The 22,912-nt window shown below is 39.8% G+C and overlaps 1 protein-coding gene and 1 long non-coding RNA gene across 2 annotated transcripts in view; both read right to left on the bottom strand.

Annotated features, from left to right (window-relative positions):
• Positions 1-7,659: 7,659 nt before the first annotated feature.
• LOC120546564 lies at positions 7,660-9,730 on the bottom strand. Its single transcript, XR_005636883.1, has 3 exons — positions 9,595-9,730; positions 9,317-9,383; positions 7,660-8,371 (listed from the first exon to the last, which is right to left on the bottom strand). It is a non-coding gene; the product is annotated as an uncharacterized LOC120546564 (long non-coding RNA).
• A 254-nt stretch (positions 9,731-9,984) lies between these two features.
• The window catches only part of LOC120546450 (interferon-induced protein 44-like), a gene marked incomplete at its 5' end in the record, with an annotated part of 14,679 nt that continues 1,751 nt past the window's right edge, over positions 9,985-22,912 (bottom strand). The window contains 6 exon segments of the mRNA XM_039781379.1: positions 9,985-10,017; positions 11,262-11,311; positions 11,314-11,361; positions 20,737-20,908; positions 21,037-21,180; positions 21,831-22,023. Coding sequence (XP_039637313.1) covers positions 9,985-10,017; positions 11,262-11,311; positions 11,314-11,361; positions 20,737-20,908; positions 21,037-21,180; positions 21,831-22,023 — 640 coding nt within the window.

The following is a 22,912-nucleotide window of genomic DNA, read 5'->3' as shown; positions in this document are numbered from 1 at the left end:
ATGTTTCTTGTCAGCTAGATGCACAGACAACGACTGTTGTCTGTGCATCTAGTGTTTTCACAATTTTTCACAACACAATGTTACTTTAAAACCATAGTAAGCTTTTAAGTACACCATGCACATATCCACACAAAAAATATAAGCTTAAAAACAAAACATATATAACATATATATGATACTTTAATAGAACTAATCTACTTAATAGAACTCAATAGATTAAGTTGTCAGCACGCTTTAAGCATGTATTCTGCCAAAGCGATCAAGAATTAATAAATGCAAGAAAGCCTACAGACTTCAAAAACAAATATACTAAAGCAGTTGGTTATATATTCAAAGTAGTGCAATCACTAAACACAAATACTGCAAAATACTGCAAAACAGTATGAAAGAAGAGGTGGTTCCTTGAAGTTCCAGACAATGTAATGTGTGTACCATGACCGTTTAAACTATTGTCACTGCACCGATGGCTCACTTAGAGTATGTGTAATCTTTCTTGTTACTGTCATTAATTGGCTTGATTACCGTTATTCATTTTATTCAGAGAGTAATTTAGAGCAAGCAATTCAGACTTTGAAATTTTTTCATCTCTCTCATCACAAGTAAACAAAATACTATTTAATTTCAAGAGTTAGAATGGTCAGAGCAGCAGCCATTTTTATGTGTCAAAATAATCTATTCAGTTAAATTAAATTTTATTTATAGTATCAAATCATATAAAGAGTTATGTCAAGACACTTTACAGACAGAGTAGGTCTAGACCACACTATAATTTACAAAGACTCAATTTTCCAACAGCAAGCATTTGGTGTCACATTGGCGAGGAAAACCTTCCATTTAGACAGAAACCTCGGACAGACCCTGGCTCTTGGTGGGCGGCCATCTTTCTCTGCTGGGTGGGACACAGAGACACTGATACAGATATACAGATAAAGAAAAATATGATTAATAATAATCATAGCAGTTTGAATGATGAACAGTGGCAGTCATAGTAGCAATAAAGATAGTGGAATTAAGACTAGAAATAATAGTTGTAGCAGTTCAGGGCGTAGCAGTATAGCAGGGCGTAGCGGGGTGTTACGGGCATAGCAGGGCATAGTAGGGCATAGTAGGGCATAGTAGGGCATAGCAGGGCATAGTAGGGCATAGCAGGGCATAGGGCAGGCATAAGCAATGCATGCTTAGAGCATAGTAGAGCATATTAGAACATATGGCATAGCATAGTAGGACATAGTGAGGACATCTTTCTCTTTACATACATGCATAGCTTATGCTTATATGGGCATAGTAAGAATCATGAGGGCATAGCAGAAGGCATAGCAGGGACATAGCATAGTTAGGCATAAAGCGGAGCATAGTAAGGCATAGTAGGGCATAGCAGGGCATAGTAGGGCATAGCAGGGCATAGTAGGGCATAGCAGGGCATAGCAGGGCATAGTAGGGCATAGCAGGGCATAGTAGGGCATAGCAGGGCATAGTAGGGTATAGCGGCAGCATGTTCTCCCCGTGTCTGTGTGGGTTTTCTCCGGGTTTCCCCCACTAAAAATATGTTCCCCTCCCTCTCTAGCAAGCTGATGTGTGGTGAGCGTCTGGCGTCGTAAGGCTGCTGTGCATCACCCAGGTGGGTGCTACACATTGGTGGTGCTAGAGAGTAGGAGCAGTCCCCCGAAGCGCTTTGAGTGTCTATGATAAAGCGCTATGTAAATGTCATTAATTAATTAATAAAATTAATTAGAGCGTAGCGGGGCATAGCAGGTCATAGTAGGGCGTAGCGGGGCATAGTAGGGCACCATGTTTTTATGTGTTTTACTTCAAAGCCCCTGTGATTCCTGCCTTTATTAGATAGATGATGGCTGAAAATACATATTTCTTATTAAACTAATGTCTCCAGGGTCTGACGGTCATGATCCCAGAGAGCCTCCTCCAGACTTCATTGATGAACCTGCACCCCCATACACACAGTAAGAGACCTAAAGAGGATTCTGTTATTTAATGATATCTGATAGTCACTACAACTCTGTTCTTTTATAATTACATGATAATTTTATTTTATTCAGTCACTTGGGATATCTTGATCAAATGTTTTTGACCGTGATCAGAGTACTTTAAAATGAGTATCTGATAGAGAGTTTGACTTGATACTTATATTCACACCTTAAAGTAAAGTACATACAGGTGCAGATATTGAAATAACTATTTGTTATCACCCAACACTCATTTATCTCTTCTGTTGTCTTTTCTCCTCAGATGGCAGTGATATTTGTCACAGTGTCTTGATGAGCGGTCTCTGAGCCTCCACCTGGGATTTATGTTGTCTGTTATTTATTCAAATGATCGAAACTCAGAGTGACTGTAGATTTGTTCTGTCTATGACCACATAACTCTAAATTAACACTTTTAAATGTATATTTCCATAGATATATCTATGTATATTTCTGTCTTGCATTCTGCTGCAGTTCCACTCTGTGGAAGAATAAAATATTACAGTTAGTTTCCACATAGAGGATCTTTGACTGTATTTCATAGGATACTGGAACTGAGCTCGGCAAGACTACTTTTTCATTTGCCGCTCCATATTCCTGAAATGCCTAACAAAGCACCTTAAAATGCGTCTCTACTCAATCTAAACATTTTCTGTCAATTTAAGGCCTTGATTACTGACTTCTGTGTATCTTTTTGTGTCTGCTTTATTTGTTTGTTTAAAAATTGCATCTGTTTTAATTTAAATGTTATGTTATGGTTTATTTGTTGAAATGTATGCTGTGCACTTGGGGACCATTAAAATGCGGGTCTCCCTCAATGGGCCCTGAGTTTTAAATAAACTTTTTGAAATTAAATTTCAAAGTCTTTGGTTCTAAAGATAAGTAGCTGGGATGTGTCATGAACATCATAGTCTTGTTTGGCAGACCTTCCTGCACTGCGCTGTGGAGGAAAGTCTTTTTTGGTATTTTGTTATTATGACAACCCATAATGGCGGTTCATGCGTTCATCAAGTGCCGGCTAGATTAGTGCAATTCACTTTACTGTGGTATATCTGGCTCTCAAATTGCCCGTCTTCAGTTAGTTCAAAATGCTGCGGCCAGACTTATTTTTAACTGTCGCAAATATGATCATATCACCCCTATCCTCAAATCTCTACACTGGTTGCCCGTTCGACGACAGAGAATAGATTTCAAAATCCTGCTCTTTGTCTTCAAATCTCTACATAACTTAGCTCCCGTTTACCTATCCAAACTCATTCATCCGTACACTCCTACCAGAAGCCTTAGATCACACGACCAGGTTCTGCTGGTAGCCCCTCGTGCCAGACTAAAGAGGAGAGGGGAGCGTGCTTTTGCGGTGGAAGGGCCTCGTCTGTGGAACAGCCTGCCTTTAGAGATTAGAACGGCCCCCAACCTTGCTATCTTCAAGTCGTTGGTAAAAACCTACTTATTCTCATTAGCATATTGATTTCCTCTTTGATTGGTCCTTCTTTCGTATATTTGAGTCAGTGTTTTAAGGTTGCTCTTAGCCTTGTTGTTTTTATTATGTGTTTTACGCTTTGTCTTGCTGGTTTTATGTCTTTTTATGCTAGCTCTGTAAAGCACTTTGGTCTGTCTAGCAGCTGTTTAAATGTGCTATATAAATAAATGAACTTGAACTTGAACAACCCAAGTTTGATATTAGTAATCAGAGGTGCAGTGCTACCCGCTCCTCTGTGGTTCCGTTGGAGCAGTCGCCCACTCATAGTCTAATAACCACGGTGTCTGTCCCCCGACTCAGATCAGATAAATCAAAGGTAAACAGAAGAGGGGCTATACTTAACAACCTAATTGGAATTAAAACAACCTCTGCAATGATAGAACAGAATAGGAACATTTGATGTGGACTATTAAATATTAGATATGTCTTGTAAAGCAGTATTAGTAAACGATTTGATATCAGATAATCAAATTGATCTACTCTGTCTTACCGAAACCTGGCTGGGCCATGAAGAATATTTTAGTCTAAATGAAGCCACTCCTCCCAGTCATATTAATACTCAAATTCCTAGAGGCTCAGGCCGTGGAGGGGGAGTTGCAGCCATCTTTGATTCAAGCCGGTTAATTAATCTTAAACCTACACTAAATTATAACTCGTTTGAAAGCCTTGTTCTTAATCTTCAACATCCAACACGGAAATCAGCACAGCCAATTTTATTTGTTTTTTACCGAGCTCCAGGTCAGTATTCTGTAGTATTCTGAGTTTTTATCATGTGTAGTCCTAAAATCAGACAAAGTACTTATTGTAGGTGATTAATCGGATATAATCAATGATATAATCAAAGTAGAGGAGGCGGGGCAGTACAGCCCGATCTGGCAGGGGGGGACCAGGCTCCTCTCCTTAACCGGTCTCTCTTAATTATGCTGTTATAGTTTTAGACTGCTGGGGGACTTCCTTTGACACACTGAGCTCCTCTCTCCTCTCTCTTTCCATCTGTGTGCATCCTTGTCCCAGAAATGCTTGTTACTAACTTAGCTCTGGGGAGCTTATTCCCTTATGTTTTTTTGTTTGTTTTTGCCTAGCATGTTTCCTTGGATTGGGTGGCACCTAAATCATGGTTGCAGCTGTCCTGGTGGTCCTGCTCTACGCCCTGCTGTCCTGTTAGACCCTGCTACGCTTTGCACTGCTACGCCCTGCTACGCCCTTCTACGTCCTGATACGCCCTTCTATGTCCTGATACGCCCTGTAATGCCCTGCTGTGCCCTGCTACACCATGAACTACTACAACTATTATTTCTAGTCATTGTTCCATTATCTATATTGTGAATATTATTGCCACTGTTCATCACACCCCCAATCGGTGCATGTCAGCTTAAGTTCTGGAACGCTGGTCAGCAGGGGCTCGGGGCCGCTGGACAGCACGGCCTTTGGCTTGCTGGGCAGCACGGGCTCAGGACCGCAGAACAGCGAGGACTCAGGGCTGAAGAGAGTTTGACGCTGGGCATGGCGTCAGGAGCCATGTTGACCCTTACTCCGTCTATGGCCTCCACCAGTCCCAGGCAATATAGCCAGGTGGGTCCCCTCAAAGGTCTGCTCGTTGTTGAGGGTGCCCGCAGAACAGGTAGCAGTTGAGCTGACAGACAGGAGTTCAGGGGAGCTGCTAGAAAGCGTACTGGACCTTTGTCTTCTAGCTTGAAGGCTGGCTGCTTTGGCCTCCTCAGTCCATCTAGCACACCTAGCAACATATTGGAATACAGTCAAAAAAGTCTCTGGCTCTCCTCCATGTTGAGAAACGACATGACTTGGAGAAGTAGGCAATGGGGCAGGCTGGGTGATGAACAAAGAACCTGTAGCCAAAATGCTAGCAGGCCGACAATAGGCAGGCTGGGGGGTGCAAACTGGCACTGAGGTAGGCCGGGGATCTGAAGAGGAGCCTTGGTGGAGCTAACAGGCTTACATGAACTCAATCCATTAGCAGTTGGAGGAGTTGGAGTGGAAATTAAGCATATAGCCCAGTAAGGAACAGAGTCCTTTAACCAAGGTTTCTTTGACACCTTCTCACGAGCTTCCAACAACATTATCTCCTTCAGGTACTCACTGCTAGCCTCCTTCCACATAGTCTTCAGCTCCACCAGGTCACAGATTAAATCACACAGTTCATCTGACATAGAGTCTGCTGGATCCATTGTCCAGGTAGGTTTGGAGTTAGCAAACTGTAGAAGAAAAAACTGAGAACCCACCGGAAAAAGACGCCTCTCTGCTGGGTCCAAATTGGTCAGATCATTCTGTTACAGATTCAGAGAATGCGGACCCACATGCAGAGACGGAAAACAATGGATCGTTTGAGGATTTCATTTCAAACACAGAAATACAAACAAAAGGAGTCCTGGATAGAGCAGGCAACACGTAATCCAGAATGAAGACAAAGTCAAAACAGGTAACACAGCAACCAGGAACACAGAGACGACTCGGGAAGACTCAGACACACGCAATGCAAACAGAAAGCAATGATCTGACAACAGGCAAAGGAAAACACAGAGACAACAAGGGTAAACGAGGAACAGGTGACACAAAGGCTGGGAAACAGGTGAAAGACATCAGACAATCACAAAGGCAGGAAAACCAGAAGACAGAAGTAAAGCAAGACAAGGGACGACAGAAAAACAGACTACCACAATAAAACAGGAAACAGAATAAAATACAAAACCATAACACACTGGACATTTAGAGTTGCCACCTTTCATGCAGAAAAATAAAGGACGGCAATAATATTTTTCTTAAAACACGGTAGATTTCATACGGACTATTGGCTTCTACAGGAATGGGACGCAATATTTTATTTTGAAATACAGGACGATTTCTAAGGCAACCCTAAGGACATCACGCGTGTGTGTGTGTGTGTCTATTGTCGCCAGTTTGTATATAATATCTTAAGTTGACAGTCTTTACTCCTGAGATAGTTTTCCATTTCAGTTAGGCCGTAAAAGCAGGTAAAGATTGAATTAAATCACGTTAAGTCTAGTTTTAAAACCTTTATATTCTCTCTTTATTCTGGACGTATATTTATTTTTGTCGCTTCCTCCATCATACTTTTGGCTACTGGAGCTGCAAAGATTAATCGATTAGTTATCAACTATTAAATTAATCGGTACCTCTTGATATTCAGAGTAAGTAATTTTTTATGTAAAAACAGGTAGATTTTTTATTTCTTCTCTCCTCTGTGACAGTAAAACTGAAAATCTTTGAGATGTGGTCAAAACAAGACATTTTAGGACATCATCTTGGGCTTTTTCGGAAACACTGATCCACATTTTTCACCATTTTCGATTCCAAACATTTTAGATTCCAAACATTTTAGATTCCAAACAAATAAAGCCTGGTTCACACCGGACAATTTTAAAATTGTCGGCCGATTTTCCAATCCTAAGAGACCCCACACACGGTGATATAAAACATCCCGGGTCTAACAGTTTTGGTGGTACAGTGTGCGGTGCGCAGCACACGGCAAAATCAACACATCACACACCAACCGATTTGACTCCCGAGCATTCCCAGGTCAGACGGGAAATCTCGCAAAATCCCGCGAGATCAAACGTGACTTCAGAGTAAACAATCATTGCGGACGAAGAGGATGCAGTGGCGATAGTTTGTTGTGTGTTTTTAACCGAAAAGAAACGTTATCAAAAGAAAAGACGATGGTCAGAGAAGACAACGCGAGCATGGACTATACTCAGCTACATCATGATATGGAGGCGATTAGTTTTTTGTCGTGGAAATGTCGTTAGGTATTACAGAGATTAATAAACGTTCATATATTCGTTTCCATGTACTCTGGTGGACTGCAGTTGTGGATGTAGTTATGCCCATCGACTTTATTTATTTTACACAGGCTGTGTGCTCGTTTGTCCCCGGGGGGGGACGCCACACACGAGGAGAAATCGGGCCAAAAAAACACACGTTGGATATCCCCGATTTGAGATCGGAGCGGCAGACGAGAGCAGTCTTAACACACCACACACGGCAGGAATATCTGATCAGATTATTTTACAATAATCGGAGCATCCTTAAGATTGTCGGGAGGAGTGAATCGGGGCTAAAATCGGCCTAATTATCCTGTCAGTCAATGAACAAAAAAAAAAATAGCTCATTGCTATGAGAAACCAATAAATATTCACATGTAAGAAGCTGGAAACCAGGGATTTTATTGGTTGGCATTTTTAGAATAAACAATTGATTGTTATAATAAAAAACACAAAAAAAGACTTCATCCACAGCGCTGTGGAGGAAGGTCTTGCAAAGCGAGACAATGATGTGCGTGATACAGCCCAGCTACTTTTCTTCAGAACCAAAGACTTTGAAATTTAATTTCAAAAAGTTTATTGAAAACTCGAGTGCACAACATTCATTTCCCCAAATAAACCATAACATAACATCTAAATTACAACAGATCACATTTTTAAACAATCAAATAAAGCAGACACAATAAGACACACACTAATCAAGGCCTTAAATTGACTGATAGATTGAGTAGAGACACATTTTAAGGTGCTTTGTTAGGCATTCCAGGAATGTAGAGCAGAAAATGAAAAAGTAGTCTAGCCAAGCTCAGTTCCAGTAGCTAATATAATACACTCAAAGATCCTCTATGTTAATGAACTGTAATACTTTATTCTTGCACAGGGTGGAGCTGCAGCAGAATGCAAGACAGAAATATACATAGATAGATCTATGGAAATATACATTTAAATGTGTTAATTTATGGTTATGTGGTCATAGACAGAACACATTTACAGAGTCACTCTGAGTTTAGATTATTTGAATGAATAACAGACAACATAAATCCCAGGTGGAGGATCAGAGAAGTCTGAAACAGTCTGGCTCATCAGGACAATCTGACACATATCACTGCAATCTGAAGAGAAAAGACAACAGAAGAGATAAATGAGTATTGTAGGTTTTTCTGGATGATAACAAATAGTTATTTCTCCATTTGCACATGTATGTACTTTACATAACTGTACATCTTCCTTGTAAATATAATTCAGGTTTCTTTCTTTCTTCTTCCTTCAGTGTACTTTGTACTATTTTATTGTTTTATGCTGCTCCATTTAAATATTTGAATACATGTTCAGTGTAATGTCGGGGAGGCTACAACAGCATTTTATTGTGTAATAAAGCGGTGTAATGGCAATTTCAGCATGATTCTTTATATTTTTGTCTTATTTTCTTCTCTATTAGGTTTCTCTCACAAAGCTGAAAGGGAGTTTATCTCATTCCCACATGTAGATTCTGATTCTGAACTAAGTGAGAATCACAAAGTCTGGTACATAATGTGAGCACTGTTTGTCTGAACAGATAGGGGCTACAAGGTCACCTTAAAACTATCTCTCCTGATACATTTAGTTTTCCCATGCCAGTTGAGATGCAACTGGGTGGGTGAAAGTCGTACAGGGGGAAGGAGGCAAAATGGCTCCAAGATGTCTCTTGTGTTTTTCGATTGTCTTCATGTGTTATCAGATTGTCTGTGAGAGAGAAACGTAGAGCCAGGATAAACCAAGTGTGTGTGTGTGCTGTCACTCTGAAGATGTATTTAAGCTCAGTGTTTCTGTTCACTCATTTGAAGAAACTTTTCCACGCTGAGCTGATGTGCTTTTTGTGAAACTGTGTTCCTCCTATAGTTGCAACTATATCATAATAAAATACAAAAACCTAACTTGGTTTAGTCTTCGACTGTCTTATTTGTTTCACTTTACTAAACTTTCAAAACTTTACTCCTGCTGCCAAGAAACTTCCACAACAGCCGTACCATGAACCAGTATACCATATGACTCTTGAAACAACAACAGAATCTTCTTACTTTTCGTATGGGGGTGCAGGTTTAATACTGAAGTTTAGAAGCTCTTCTTTGGAATCACTGTCTTTACCTGGGGACAGTTTAATGAGAAACGTGTATTTTCAGCCATCATCTACTAAAGGCAGGAGTCACAGGGGCTTTCAAGTAAAACACATATAAACATGGTGGCATCAGGAAAAAGTAATGCATGACAAATTAATGTCACAGATTGTTATTTTGACATAATGGAATACAGCCTTCTTATGCTGTGTTTAAAAATATGTCTCAACATTCAGACTGACCCATGTTGATGCAGTCGTCTCCGAAGTTGATGATGTTTGTCAGGGCGCTCAGGATCAGTGAGTCAATGTCACTGTTGAGGTTGATTTCTTCATGGTAGTTCTTCACAGGGAAGATGCAGTTCATGGGAATTCCCACTTTTTACACTGAACTCCTCCATCTATGTTTAAAAACAAATTACAGTTTAGAGTTCAGAACAACCCGAAGAAGGGTTTTATTCTTCTGGCACCGATCCAATCAGTTGGACCAATACTAGTCTCGCTTTGCCAGACCCTCCTCCTCAGTGTTGCAAAGGAAGGTCTGGCTAGTCCACACAGCATCCTGGACGGAGGAGGAAACGTGCTCTGGTTTATCGGCATTTCTTTAAACCAATCACAATCGTCTTGGCCGGGCTAAGCTCCGCACAGAACCACAATGCCGCTGCACTATAGCCACAGAAAGGAACTTGTTTTGGTGGAACATGTGGACGTTCAAAAGTAGTTTTAGTCGTTCAACAGAAAACTCTGATTGGACAGATAGTCTAGCTAGCTGTCTGGATTTACCCTGCAGAGATCTGAGGAGCAGTTAACCAGTGGCTATTTCTTTAAGACCGCAAGGGAAGCTCAGCTTCCCCTAAAATGTCTAAAACGTAATGGTCAAATATGTACTATTGTGTTAGAGCTACACCAGGAGTTCTCACTTCTCACCATCTTTCTCATCATCTCATACAAGGAAATATAAACATTGTCTTCTGTTTACTGCTGTACTCAGACACAGGCACACACACACACACACACACACACACACACACACACAGAGACACACACACACACACAATATCATATAAGCTACTCTCACTTACTAGGTAACAGTAACGTTGCGGTAGAATTTTTGGGCTGTTTTTTTGTAACAGTAACGTTAACCATCGGGTCATCCTGATCTGTGGCAGCTGCAGTGTCACCCGACGGACTTATGAAAACACTGAAGTACTGTTATTTGGGTCTATTTACGTTTCATATCTCGTTACTTTAAAACGTTGTTCAAACTCTACCAGTTGCGAGAAAGGAAAGACCGAAAGAATGACCACCATGAACTTGTTGTTGCTTAATAACTTTAAAAGTGACGTCGCGTCAGATCCAGGGCACGGCCACGGAAACCCCAAAGATCCAAATGTCAGTGCTTCACAACACAGACGGGGTGGATTTATGAATGAAAGTGAGAACGTTCTGTCACCACGATGTTGTTACGTATCATCGCGCTTTTGTAAGTGGGTATACGGAAATGCTTGACTTTTCCTAGTGGGTATACGGTGTATACCTGCAGATCACGTAGACTACACCGCTGTAGCTATCCCTGTGAGGCGTGAGTTTGGAGTCGGATAGATTGAATATTTTTCATCCACGACCGTCATGTGGTCCAGCCGCACTACGGAGCCATATACAAGTCTCACTGTGCACTATGTTGTTATGAATCTATGAATATTGTTACGATGCGTTTTCCCGAACTTTTTTGTAACTTTACATATGTTTAAAAATATCGAAATTATTATTAATATTGTTATATTTATAATCGATATTGAATATCACATTTTGTCAATATTGTGCAAGAAAATAGGCAGAATTTGAACTTTTCTCTCAGGTTCTACTTTTTTTCCTTTCTTTAGTGAAAACACTTTAACCATGAAATGTACCTTGTTCTTAATGTACTTGGCTCTGTAGACATTCCTCAAATGTTTTTGACTTCAGGACAGGCCTCATCAATCTTGGTGAGAATGGCCACTTGAGGAATATCTGCAAGGAGAACACAAAACTACTGTAAGGGACATAAATAAGGACCACACTTGTGATTACAGAAACTACAACAAAGCTACAATCCCCAATTCAATAAAGTTGTGACGTTGTGTAAAACGTAAATAAAAACAGAATACAATGATTTGCAAATCCTTTTCAACCTATATTCCATTGCATACACTACAAAGACAATATATTTAATGTTCAAACTGATAAACGTTAAAGGGTATTACACAGGGGCTCAGGAACACTTCGGAAAACCATTGTCAGTTAACATAGTTCATCGCTACATCAGCAAGTGCAATTTAAAAGTCTACCATGCAAAGCGAAAGCCATATATCAACAACACACAGAAACGCCGCCCGCATCTCAGATGGACTGACAAGTGTTCTGTAGTCTGACGAGTCCACATTTCAAATTGTTTTTGGAAATCATGGACTTCATGTCCTCCAGGCCAAAGAGGAATAGGACCGTCCAGATTGTTATCAGCGCAAAGTTTCAAAGCCAGCATCTGTGAAGGCACCATTATCTCTAAAAGGTACCTACAGGTTTTGGAACAACATATGCTGCCATCCAAGCAACGTCTTTTTCAGGGAGGTGCCTGCTTTCTTCAGCCAGATAATATTAAGTCACATTTTGCACGTGTTACAACAGGGTGGCTTCATAGTAAAAAGTGTGGGAACTAGACTGGCCTGCCTGAAGTCCAGGGGCCTCATTTATAAAACCTGTTACGCAAGAAAAAGTTGCGTGAAGCAGGGTGAAATTTGTCGTCGCAACATTCCTCGCAATTGTCGGGATTTATAAAGACTTTCCATGCGTAAAAATGTTCCCAGTTTTCCGCAAACTTTTGACCACACGTGTGATCGTGCGTAATGCTCCCAAGGTTTTGTAGACTGCGTTTTAGTGAACTCCGATGGTATGTCCGTTTTCCGAACCTAACCCAGTTTTTGTTTTCCTGAACCCAACAATCCCGTTCTTGCTAAACCGACCCAGAGCCTGTCGCCCGGCGAGGGGCTGCCAGCAACGGGGGAGAGGCAGGGGCTCCTCCCACACCGTGCAGCGGAGGGAATGCGCTTTTCCTCCGCTGCTCTCCCCGGGAAATGCGTTGTTTGTTTGATGTGTATCTGTGTGTGTGTGTGTGTGTGTGTGTGTGTGTGTGTGTGTGTTTTTTTTTTTGCGTCTTTATGTGGTCGTGGTTCTGATTGTAGGTGTCTGTGTGTGGGAATGTTGTCTTTCTGCACCTGCTATTCCCACACAGTTACCATACAAGTTACCAAATTGTCACATTTCAAGCACTTTCACCTGTTTTGCACCAATAATGATCCAAAATCTTGTTTCTATTTTTTACCTTTTTAATAATTGAATTTCCTTTCTCACAAAAAACGAAAATGATCATATGATCATAAATGTGATCTCTCAGGGGTAAATGGCAAATAGGAACAATAAATGATGAATATCATTGGTAATTGAGCTAAATCTGTTAAGTATTAAGGCTGTGTAACAACAATATGAACACTACACAAGGGTTACGGCTTCCAAACAGGATTTTGTTTTGATGTTCTACCTCTGGAGCACATCGATCTCACAATCACAGAATCGTGTTTTTTCCCCATTTTTCCGTTTCGTGATTGGTGATCAAGGGCTGGAATATTCATTGATTGATTAACATGGACCTTATTAGGACAAATATGGGACGACTTTGGGAGGAGCGTGAGGCTCGCGGCGACCCATCGCGACATAAGGTAACGCACGTCCGTATTTATAACGAGAAGAGTGCGTACCGGTGTGCGCCGCAAGGTGTTATAAATCAGAATATTGTTTTTGCGTACGAAAATTCTGACTTTTTTGCGCACAAAATCTTTCAGAATAGAATCTACGCACAGTTTTATAAATGAGGCCCCTGGGGTCTCATTTATAAACGTGGCGTACGCACAAAACGGGGCTGAAAAGTGCGTACGCCACATCCCACGCAAAGGTTGTGATTTATAAAAAACAAACTTGACGGGAGAATGTGCGCAAACTCTGACCCGTGCGTACGCACATTTTGGAGACAAAATAGGAATTGGCGACGCAGATGGTGAGGTGGTGAACTGAAGTCAGACTGCAAAAAGTACATGGGAATAACTATAAGAGTAGAAAAAATAAAAATATTGATGCCTCGCACATTTTTTCACTCCATATCATCATATCATACCATGAAGATTAAATCCAGCAGTGTTATTTGCGCTTGTAATCAGTGATAACTGTTCCATAAACTGAAATCGTAAATAAAAAATTGTTGTATTGTATTGTATTGTATTTGTTGTAGTATGGAAATACAGCCGTTAAGCTCTCGCGCAATCGTTACGCTCTATGTCCTCGTTATCGGTCTAAAATTTAATACTGTTTATAACAAACACTGCATGAAGAAAAGTGTGTTTGCCTATTACATTTCGATTTCAAATTGTATCTCGGGGTGGGGGGTACCACTAGTTGATGCTGTGATTTTAGCAAGGTGTTAACAATCACAAAGTGTTGTAGACTAAACATATAAATACTGCGGTGAAGCCGTGCGTAATGCTGCATGATGGCCCTGCTGGCCCTGCAGGAGGACTGGAATGGAAGAATCAGGAGAAAAAGAGACTTCAGGGACCATGACGATGACTGGCTCATATGCCGATTTAAATTCCCTAATATAGCTGTAATAGTAATATAGCTGAGCTCTTTGATCGATGTACTGAATTGGGTCCAGTAGAGAGGGCAACGCGCCGGAACCGTGCCATCCCGGTCCAAATACAGGTCCTCGCCACTCTGGGGGAAACCGGCTGTTTTCTACGGTGGCCGACAGGGGCAAACGCCCTGCAACTTTATAAAACACATGCAAATAGACAAAACACAAGCAAATTAAGAAAACAACTACATTAATTTGACAACACATGCGCAGCATTCAGCAATCGCGATGCAAATACACAACACAACCAAATACATAAACGCGATGCGAATAAAAAACGATGCAAAAAGAAAAGCACACAAACCCCAAAAACAAATGCAAAAGAAAAACGCTGCAGATTCCACAACGGAAGTTCTCCAGACCTCTAGAGGGAACAGCTGATCAGCTGGATTTTTGACCGCTTTTCTGCCTTTTTATTAGAGTCGGGTATGGCTGTATAGTAAAAAGAGAACTCCTGTCTCATGCCCTTATTAATAAAATAATATATTAGTAATATACAGTCTATGCTCCCGTCTCAGCCGGGAGGCATGGTGCTCGAGCTTCAACCTTTCAAAATAAAAGCTCGCGTTTGGTCGCCTTGTCTTCCTTTGGTGTTTTGGATGTTTTTGAACTAAACAGTACGGCAATCATGCTAATGAATACCATAACTTTTTCAGGGATCTATTACTAACAACACAATGGAGCAAGCAAAGCTGTTTTGTCTTTATTTGCAGGCGGGATTTATTCAGTTTGATAAACGGTAAATTGGCTGTTTTTATTAAACGGGGAGGGATTATAAATGGTCTGTTTTTTGTATTTCAAGAGCGAATTGCTCCACAATATGAATACAGATTGGTCACTTATTTTGTTGTATAATCACAATAGCCTATTATACACTTGAGGAGGTCTACACTTCATGATGCGCTTTCGGACCTGGAAATTAAACCCTCTTAATTAATGTGGCTTAAATACACGTCAACGTTAAACACTGATGCAGTTTTAAATGTTTTATTACCAGGAGTTTACAGACACGTTTACAGACTCTGCTGATTGAGTATCAGCTGTGACCCGAGCCGAGACACACCCACCAACCGAGAGAAAACATATCTCAAACATGGACTAAATATTTACAGTCTCTCTCTCTCTCTCTCTCTCTCGCTCTCTCTCTCATAGACTGTTAGTAGGCTATATATGCTCTCCCCCCAGCCCCCCAAAAAATCAGATGTTTCACTGCTAGTGTAATATTGTGATTATACAACAAAATAAGTGACCAATCTGTATTCATATTGTGGAGCAATACGCTCTTGAAATACAAAAAAAAAGACTATTTAAAATAGTCCCTCCCTGTTTAGTAAACCAGCCAATTTACCGTGGGATTTATCAAACTGAATAAATCCGGCCTGCACATAAACACAAAACTGCTTTGCTTGCTCCATTGTGTTGTTAGTAATAGATCCCTGAAAAAGTTATTGTATTCATTAGCATGATGGCCGTACTGTTTAGTTCAAAAACATCCAAAACACCAAAGGAAGACGAGCCGACCAAACGCAAGCTTTTATTTTGAAAAGTCGAAGCTCGAGCACGGCACCAGCCTCCCGGCTGAGACGGGAGCATAATTACTAATATATTATATTATGTTATTAATAAGGGCATTAGACAGGAGTTCTCTTTTTACTATACAGCCATACCCGACTCTAATAAAAAGGCAGAAAAGCGGTCAAAAATCCAGCTGATCAGCTGTTCCCTCTAGAGGTCTGGAGAACTTCCGTTGTGGAATCTGCAGCGTTTTTCTTTTGCATTTGTTTTTGGGGTTTGTGTGCTTTTCTTTTTGCATCGTTTTTTATTCGCATCGCGTTTATGTATTTGGTTGTGTTGTGTGTATATGCTGCGCGTTTACTGAATGCTGCGCATGTGTTGTCAAATTAATGTAGTTGTCTTCTTAATTTGCTTGTGTTTTGTCTATTTGCATGTGTTTTCTGAAGTTGCAGGGCGTTTGCCCCTGTCGGCCACCGTAGTTTTCAGAGGGAAATGGCTGACAGCTAAGTGTTTTTTTAAATAAATATTATATATAATCTTCAACTTCATCACTAAGGCTTGTTTGGATATAATATATAGTTCTGTTAAATCTTATTATGTACGTCTGGTATATCGAAGCTGTCCCCGAGTACCGTAATGCCTGCTGATTTGGAAGATTTTATTAATAAAGGTAGTCTATAGATCCGGTTTCCATACGCTGTGCGACAACAGGCCGACATTATAATTCAATTGGCAGCAATTCCCGAGCGTCTGAGAGGATTTTTAAAGGTTTGTTTGTTTTCTCCGCCAGTCGTCATGATTCGGCATGTTTCGGTGTAACGAAGAACAACTGCCAGGGTCATTAACATACTGATCAGCATTCACGAGGTGCTTTACATTGACTATTTATGGTTAAAAATGGGCGTGTACAGGGCGGGATAAGAGGCTGATCCACGTACGCACACTTGTTGTCAATCTGTGATTTATAAAGGGAACATTGCTTACAGGTGTGCGTACACACGGTTTTATAAATCTGACTTTTTTTCGGCGTACGCCAATTTGGGCTTTTGGGCGTACGTACACTTATAGTAAGGATCCTACGCACAGTTTTATAAATGAAAGACCTGTCTCCCATTAAAACTGTGCATTGGTGCATTATGAAGCCCAAAATACGGAAACGGAAATCTCGGACTGTTGAGCACCTGAAATCGTAAATCTAACAAGAATGGGAAAGAATTCCACCTTCAAAATTTCAACAATTAGTGCCCTCAGTTCCCAAATGATTATTGAGTGTTGTTAAAAGTAAAGTTGATGTAGAGGTGATTTCTTTAAGACTGCAATGGAAGCTCGGCTTCCCCTAAAATGTCAAAAAAAGAATGGTCAAATATGTACTATCGTGTTAACATTTTATTGACTAATAATGCACTAGAACACGTTCATCTCAAAGACGAGTTCGTTCAGAATCAGCTGACTCAATTTCCTTCTCATACAATCCTGTAGCGTCTCGGTGCACTTCCCTGTTGAAGCCTGGCGCCCATGAACATCAACGGGACTGCTTTGAACAGTTTTTTTCAGTGCTTCGAAACTAGACGGTTATTGGATAAATGCTGCGATTATGTCCCACCAACGGACGCTCAGCGTCTCTGGGGGTGAATGGAGCAGTGGGCTGGCCTGGACGCCTTGGCTTCGCGCTGATGATTGGAGGATCTGTCGAAAGACTGCATCTCCTTTTGATTGACAGCGATTTTGTACTATAAGCGGGAAGGCCATTGCCAGCAAGCTCAGTCCCATCGCGGATTTTTGCAAATGTTGTTGAAAGACAAACTGCTGCAACCTATTTCTTGGTATTTGCTTGGCGAAATTGCTAGCCAATTTTCATCATACAATTCATACAATTATACACCACATTCCTTGTTTCAGTTTAACCTAATTCCCACATTTCCTCCTTTAAGTTTAACAGCGTTTTGTTAAATCGTTTGTTCATTCATTCATTCATTCATACAGTAGGCTAGGCTAGTGTTGTAGGGGTGAACTAGCCAGCTAGCAAACTGCACACGATGGCAGAGAGTGCTAATATTGTCGACCTGATTTAAATAATAAGCTGATAATAAGCCATGGCTTCAGCCTACACCTTTTAGGTTACCACCCTTGTTTCTAATGAATTTGCTGTATATATATATTACGTTCTATGTTCAGCAACCAAATAAACTTTCATTCATTCATTTTGTTGAAGCCATTTGAAAGTCTTCCTTATGAGGAGAAACTTAGAATGAACCTTCTTGTTGTCTTCGGGTCAAATTTGACCCGTTTTCAAAGTTTTTTTTATCAGAAATATGGGTATATTTCTACCAAATTAACCAAAAATGACATGGCAATGACATTCTTCGCAAGTAAAATTAATGATCACTACTTTCATTGAATTTTGGGAGGCTTATTTAATTTTACAGCATTTGTGGTCTTCCCGGGTCAATTTTGACCCGGTGGTGCAATGGGGCACTATTGCGCTTTACAGCTGATGAACACACACACATGCACATGATTTGCACATGTGGAGACATACAAACACCCACACATGATCCCATCCCCCCACAAACACACACATCCATACAAACAGCAGCTGAGAACTACAGTCCCCTCCAAAAGTATTGGAACGGCAAGGCCAATTTCTTTGTTTTTGTTGTTCACTGAAGACATTTGGGTATAAGATAAAAGATATGACTTCAGCATTTTAGTTTTTATTTCCTGGTATTTACATCTAGATGTGTTAAACAACTCAGGACATACCACCGTTTGTTTGAACCCACCCATTTTTCAGGTGAGCAAAAGTATTGGAACATGTGACTGACAGATGTTTCTTGTTGCCCAGGTGTTGCCTTTGAGGTTGATTGTTCAAACATTAAATAGCTCTGCATGACTAGTCTAAGTTTTTATCCTTGGTTTAAACCTATTAAGACTATATTTCTTGTTAAAGAGGATAAACCAACATGAAGACCAGAGAGCTGTCTATGGGAGAAAAGTAAGCTATTTTCAAGCTGAGAAAAGAAGGAAAATCGACTAGAGCCATTGGACAAACGTTGGGCATAGCAAGCACAACAATTTGGAATGTCCTGAAAAAGAAAAACTACTCTCCAACAGGTCGACCAAGGAAAACAACAGTAGTTGCTGAGAGAAATCTGGCGAGAGCTGTAAAGAAAACCCCCAAAACATCAGTAAGTGACATCACCAACGACCTCCACAGTGCAGGGGTGAAGGTATCACAAACCACTGTTGGAAGAAGACTGTGAGAGCAGAAATATAGAGGCCATACCACAATGCAAACCACTCATCAGCAGTAAGAATCGGAAGGCCAGATTGGAATTTGCAAAGAAGTACAGAGATGAGCCGCAAAAGTTCTGGAACACAATCTGAGACCAAGGTTAATCTCTACCAAAGTGATGGGAAGGCCAAATTGTGGAGAAAGCTCTCCTCTGCTCTGCTCATGATCCAAAGCATACAATCTCATCTGTGAAGCATGGTGGAGGTAATGTCATGGCTTGGGTGTGCATGGGTGTGACCAAATATTAATTATTCACTTCAAGATTATTTGTTCCAATACTTTTGCTCACCTAAAAATGCTGTGGTCTAATACAAACGGTGGTATGTCCTAAGTTACATCTAGATGTAAATACCAGGAAATAAAAGATGAAATTCTGAAATCTTTTTTTTTTGGGGATCTTACCAAATGTCTTCAGGGAACAACAAAAACAAAGAAATTGACTTGATAACACCTTTGATGTGTCTTTTCCTAAATGGAGACAAAACAATTTTCCGTAAATTAGTTGTGTCCTTCTTGTTAGCTTTCCGTTGTTTGTGAAGGCAATTGCATCAGTTAATTTAAACCTGGGAATATAATAATTATCAAATATCAGCCATTAATCCAAAATAACTAATGATCTCAACTCATTTTCTTCAGAAAGTAGGTATAATTTCATGTAAATGAAGTCTGTTGACCATAAATAGAAAAGAATAAGTGTAAAAATAGTTGTGATGAGTTGGAATGAAGTTGGATAAAAGTGGTAACACAGAATTGAGTGATACATAATAATTGTCTATGCTTTATAAACAAGCAAAACAGACCAGGTGTGGTCAAAAGTGACCACTGACCAGGTCTGGTGTGGTTATTGGCTGCCATTAAAAATAATAAAATTGTTTCAAACCAGTATCCTGACTAATCACTAACATATACCAGTCAGTGATTATCCACAAACATATGTTCCTGTTTATCTCAACTGTTAGTCAAAATAATTCATAATTTCAGCTTTTTTTTAACTCAGAAATTAGGTATCAATTTATATATATATATATATATTACAAAAATAAGTGTAAAACTAGTGGCAATAGTTTGAAAAGAAGTTGGGTAAGAAGATGTAACACAGAATTGGGGGATCATTTATACTCATGCTTTATAAACTGGCAAAACAGACCGGGTCAATTTTGACCCGGGAGGACAACAAGTCCATGGTCGACGGGAGGAAAACACAAGAATTAAACAGCAGAGCAGATCAACACCTAAGATTGATTTAGTGCAAACAGGGCAAAGTAGCAGGTCTGTTCATCTCTCCTGGTAGGACAGAGTTAGCTGTGACAAAGAAAATGTGCTGCTGACCATGCCCATGCCTCTTGATGAAACCATCTCACAGATATTATAAATTATTATTATTATAATAATTATCATATTATTATTATTATTATTATTATTATATATTATTATAATATTATTATAAATAAATGGACATTTTTTATGGTGTAGGCTGAAAATGAGCTTCCCTCCTTTGAAAGACCAGCAGCAGCCACTGAGGTGATGTAACACAGTGGTAAACATGCAACAACAATGGAATGTGTTGCAGCCATCAAATTCAAAATTAGTGAATATTTGCAAAAAAACAATAAAGTTTATCAGTTTGAACATGAAAGATCTTGTCTTTGTAGTGTATTCAATTGAATATAGGTTTAGAAGGATTTGCAAATCATTGTATTCTATTTTTATTTACGTTTTACACAATGTCCCAACTTCATTGGAATTGGGGTTTGTACATGAGGTAACGTGGACCGCATTAGGATGATTTCTTTTCAAGCAGTGTGATCTATTAAAAATCATAAGTAGGGAATAATAAAGAGATTTCTGCTCTCACCCAGTTTACTGGCTTCCATCCTGATGTTGCAAATCTTCTCCACAGTTTCCTGTCTCATTTGAGATATGGTGTTGGCAGCAACGACACAAACCAGAACATGCACTTTGTCGTTGGCAGTCGGATGTTTGTTGTAGAATGGATTATCCTCTGACAATGATGATTCAGGATTAAACTGTAAAACAAATTTGAGTCCATGTTAAAGAATGGTTGTAACATTTAGCCTATAAACAAATAATTTAATATAATTTTAAATAATCTCATTCACTCAATTTGTGGAAGATAATTCTGGAGCAACTGTACCTCATAACCTTCCTTGACGTGTCCCTTCAGAGCCAGTTTGATGTCGTCCACAGGGACACCTTTGTCCTTGGCCAGGCCCATGATGTCATTAAAGACAAAAGGGTAAAAGATCTGTTGGTCTTTTTGGATCTTGTAGGTTGTGTACTATAAAGCAGATATAAAGTTAGTAATTATTATGATCATTATGAGCACAAATCAACACATCAATATCCAGCTACCATATAGTTAACTGTATTATATAGTTCACTTTTTCCACGCAGGTTTGGAATCATTAATTTGGTTTAATTCCTTTTCATTCTATAGATCAGTTCTGATTAGTTTCATGTTCACACTGACTTATTACAAATAAACTAAGAAGCTAAAACAGGTTGCTCAGTCATTGGATAGTTTAATCTTGGTTACATATAGTTACATATATCACATATAAAGATTGCTTTCTTTACAGTTTACAATCAGCATTTAGCAGACAGATTTAATATTTATATATTATATATTTATGCAGAAATCCCATATTTAAGATCACAATAAGATCTGCTTTGCATTCACATCACAAATTTGGAGATTTGGACCTTAGGAACTGGAGCTGAAAACTGTTTTAGGAGAAACAGCACTGGTCATTTGTTGTTACATCGTATGCTCATCAGCTGCTAAGGAGGCAGCGTTGCATGCATGGATCCCAGCCTCCTCGGGCTCGGACCCCTGATAATTATTATTATACATCCTACTATTGCAATGTTTTATATGCCATAATTAATTTGTTTTTGTCTATCAATACAATCAAAAGTTAATAATACCTTTTTGGTGAAACAGCTGCCAGAGGTGTTGTCCACCAAAGCTTGTCTGGACATTCTGCCTCTTAAGACACTTTGGACAGAGTTGATGAAACTGGACTTTCCAGCTCCAACTGGTCCATGAAGAAGAATCCTGAGCTGCTGGCCGTCAGTCTGAGGTTTATAGTCCTTTAAATACTGCAGATCACTTTTGTCTCTGCTCAGGAAAAGAAACATACATTACAGTATGTTAGACTTTAACAACACAGACAACAAATGTATATTACTCAGGATGTACCATATATCAACTGATACATTAATTTGCAAATTTGTATTAGTATATTGTTCTAATAGTAATAAAAGAATTATAGGTGATGAATAGAGCCTATAATACCGACCTCACCCTTATTCACTAAAAGTATCACAGCTGTCCCCCAACCCTTTACATTTCTTTATTAATATAACATGTCTGATTTTAAAAATTATGTCAAAGCATTTCATTTGAATTCTTAGGCAAAATGCAATAAATCAATTGTTTGAATTAATTTGAACTAGTGCAGTGCCCGTTGAAAATGTGCCTGTTTGGAACGGGCTGATTACTTGGCCTTTGGTGTTGCTGCTTGTAGAATTCTTCAAAACCAAATTGTACCCCAAAATTACTTACAGAAGGACCCCAAACCACTTCATATGCAACTCTCCTGAATACCTACTACTGACTTACAGTTTAGGCTACTTCTACATCAGAAGAAGACTATATTTACCTGACTATATTTACCTGACAGAATCAGAAGGTAATCACAAATTATCACAATGACAATGTGGAGTAATCAGACATTAGCCTCATGGACTCATGGCATCGGTTACCCACCTGGCCCTTTATGAGAGCTAATCAGCACATATCTGTGTTCATCAAACACCAGAACCAGACCGTTTGTGTGTGTGTGTGTGTGTGTGTGTGAGCGCACACATGCAGAGAGAGACAGAGAGAGAGAGAGACAGAGACAGAGACGTTGTCTTGTGTTGTTTGATTGTTAACGTAGTGCTACTTTGCATGTTTGTGGGTCTGAGGTGTATGTCACATTTTAGCTGCCAAAGCTGCGCTGCTC

The sequence above is a fragment of the Perca fluviatilis genome, chromosome 18, assembly GCF_010015445.1.
Source record: "Perca fluviatilis chromosome 18, GENO_Pfluv_1.0, whole genome shotgun sequence".
NCBI classification, from domain to species: domain Eukaryota; kingdom Metazoa; phylum Chordata; class Actinopteri; order Perciformes; family Percidae; genus Perca; species Perca fluviatilis.
Note: the sequence above shows the minus strand (reverse complement) of the source record. Positions and strands in the feature narration are given on the sequence as shown.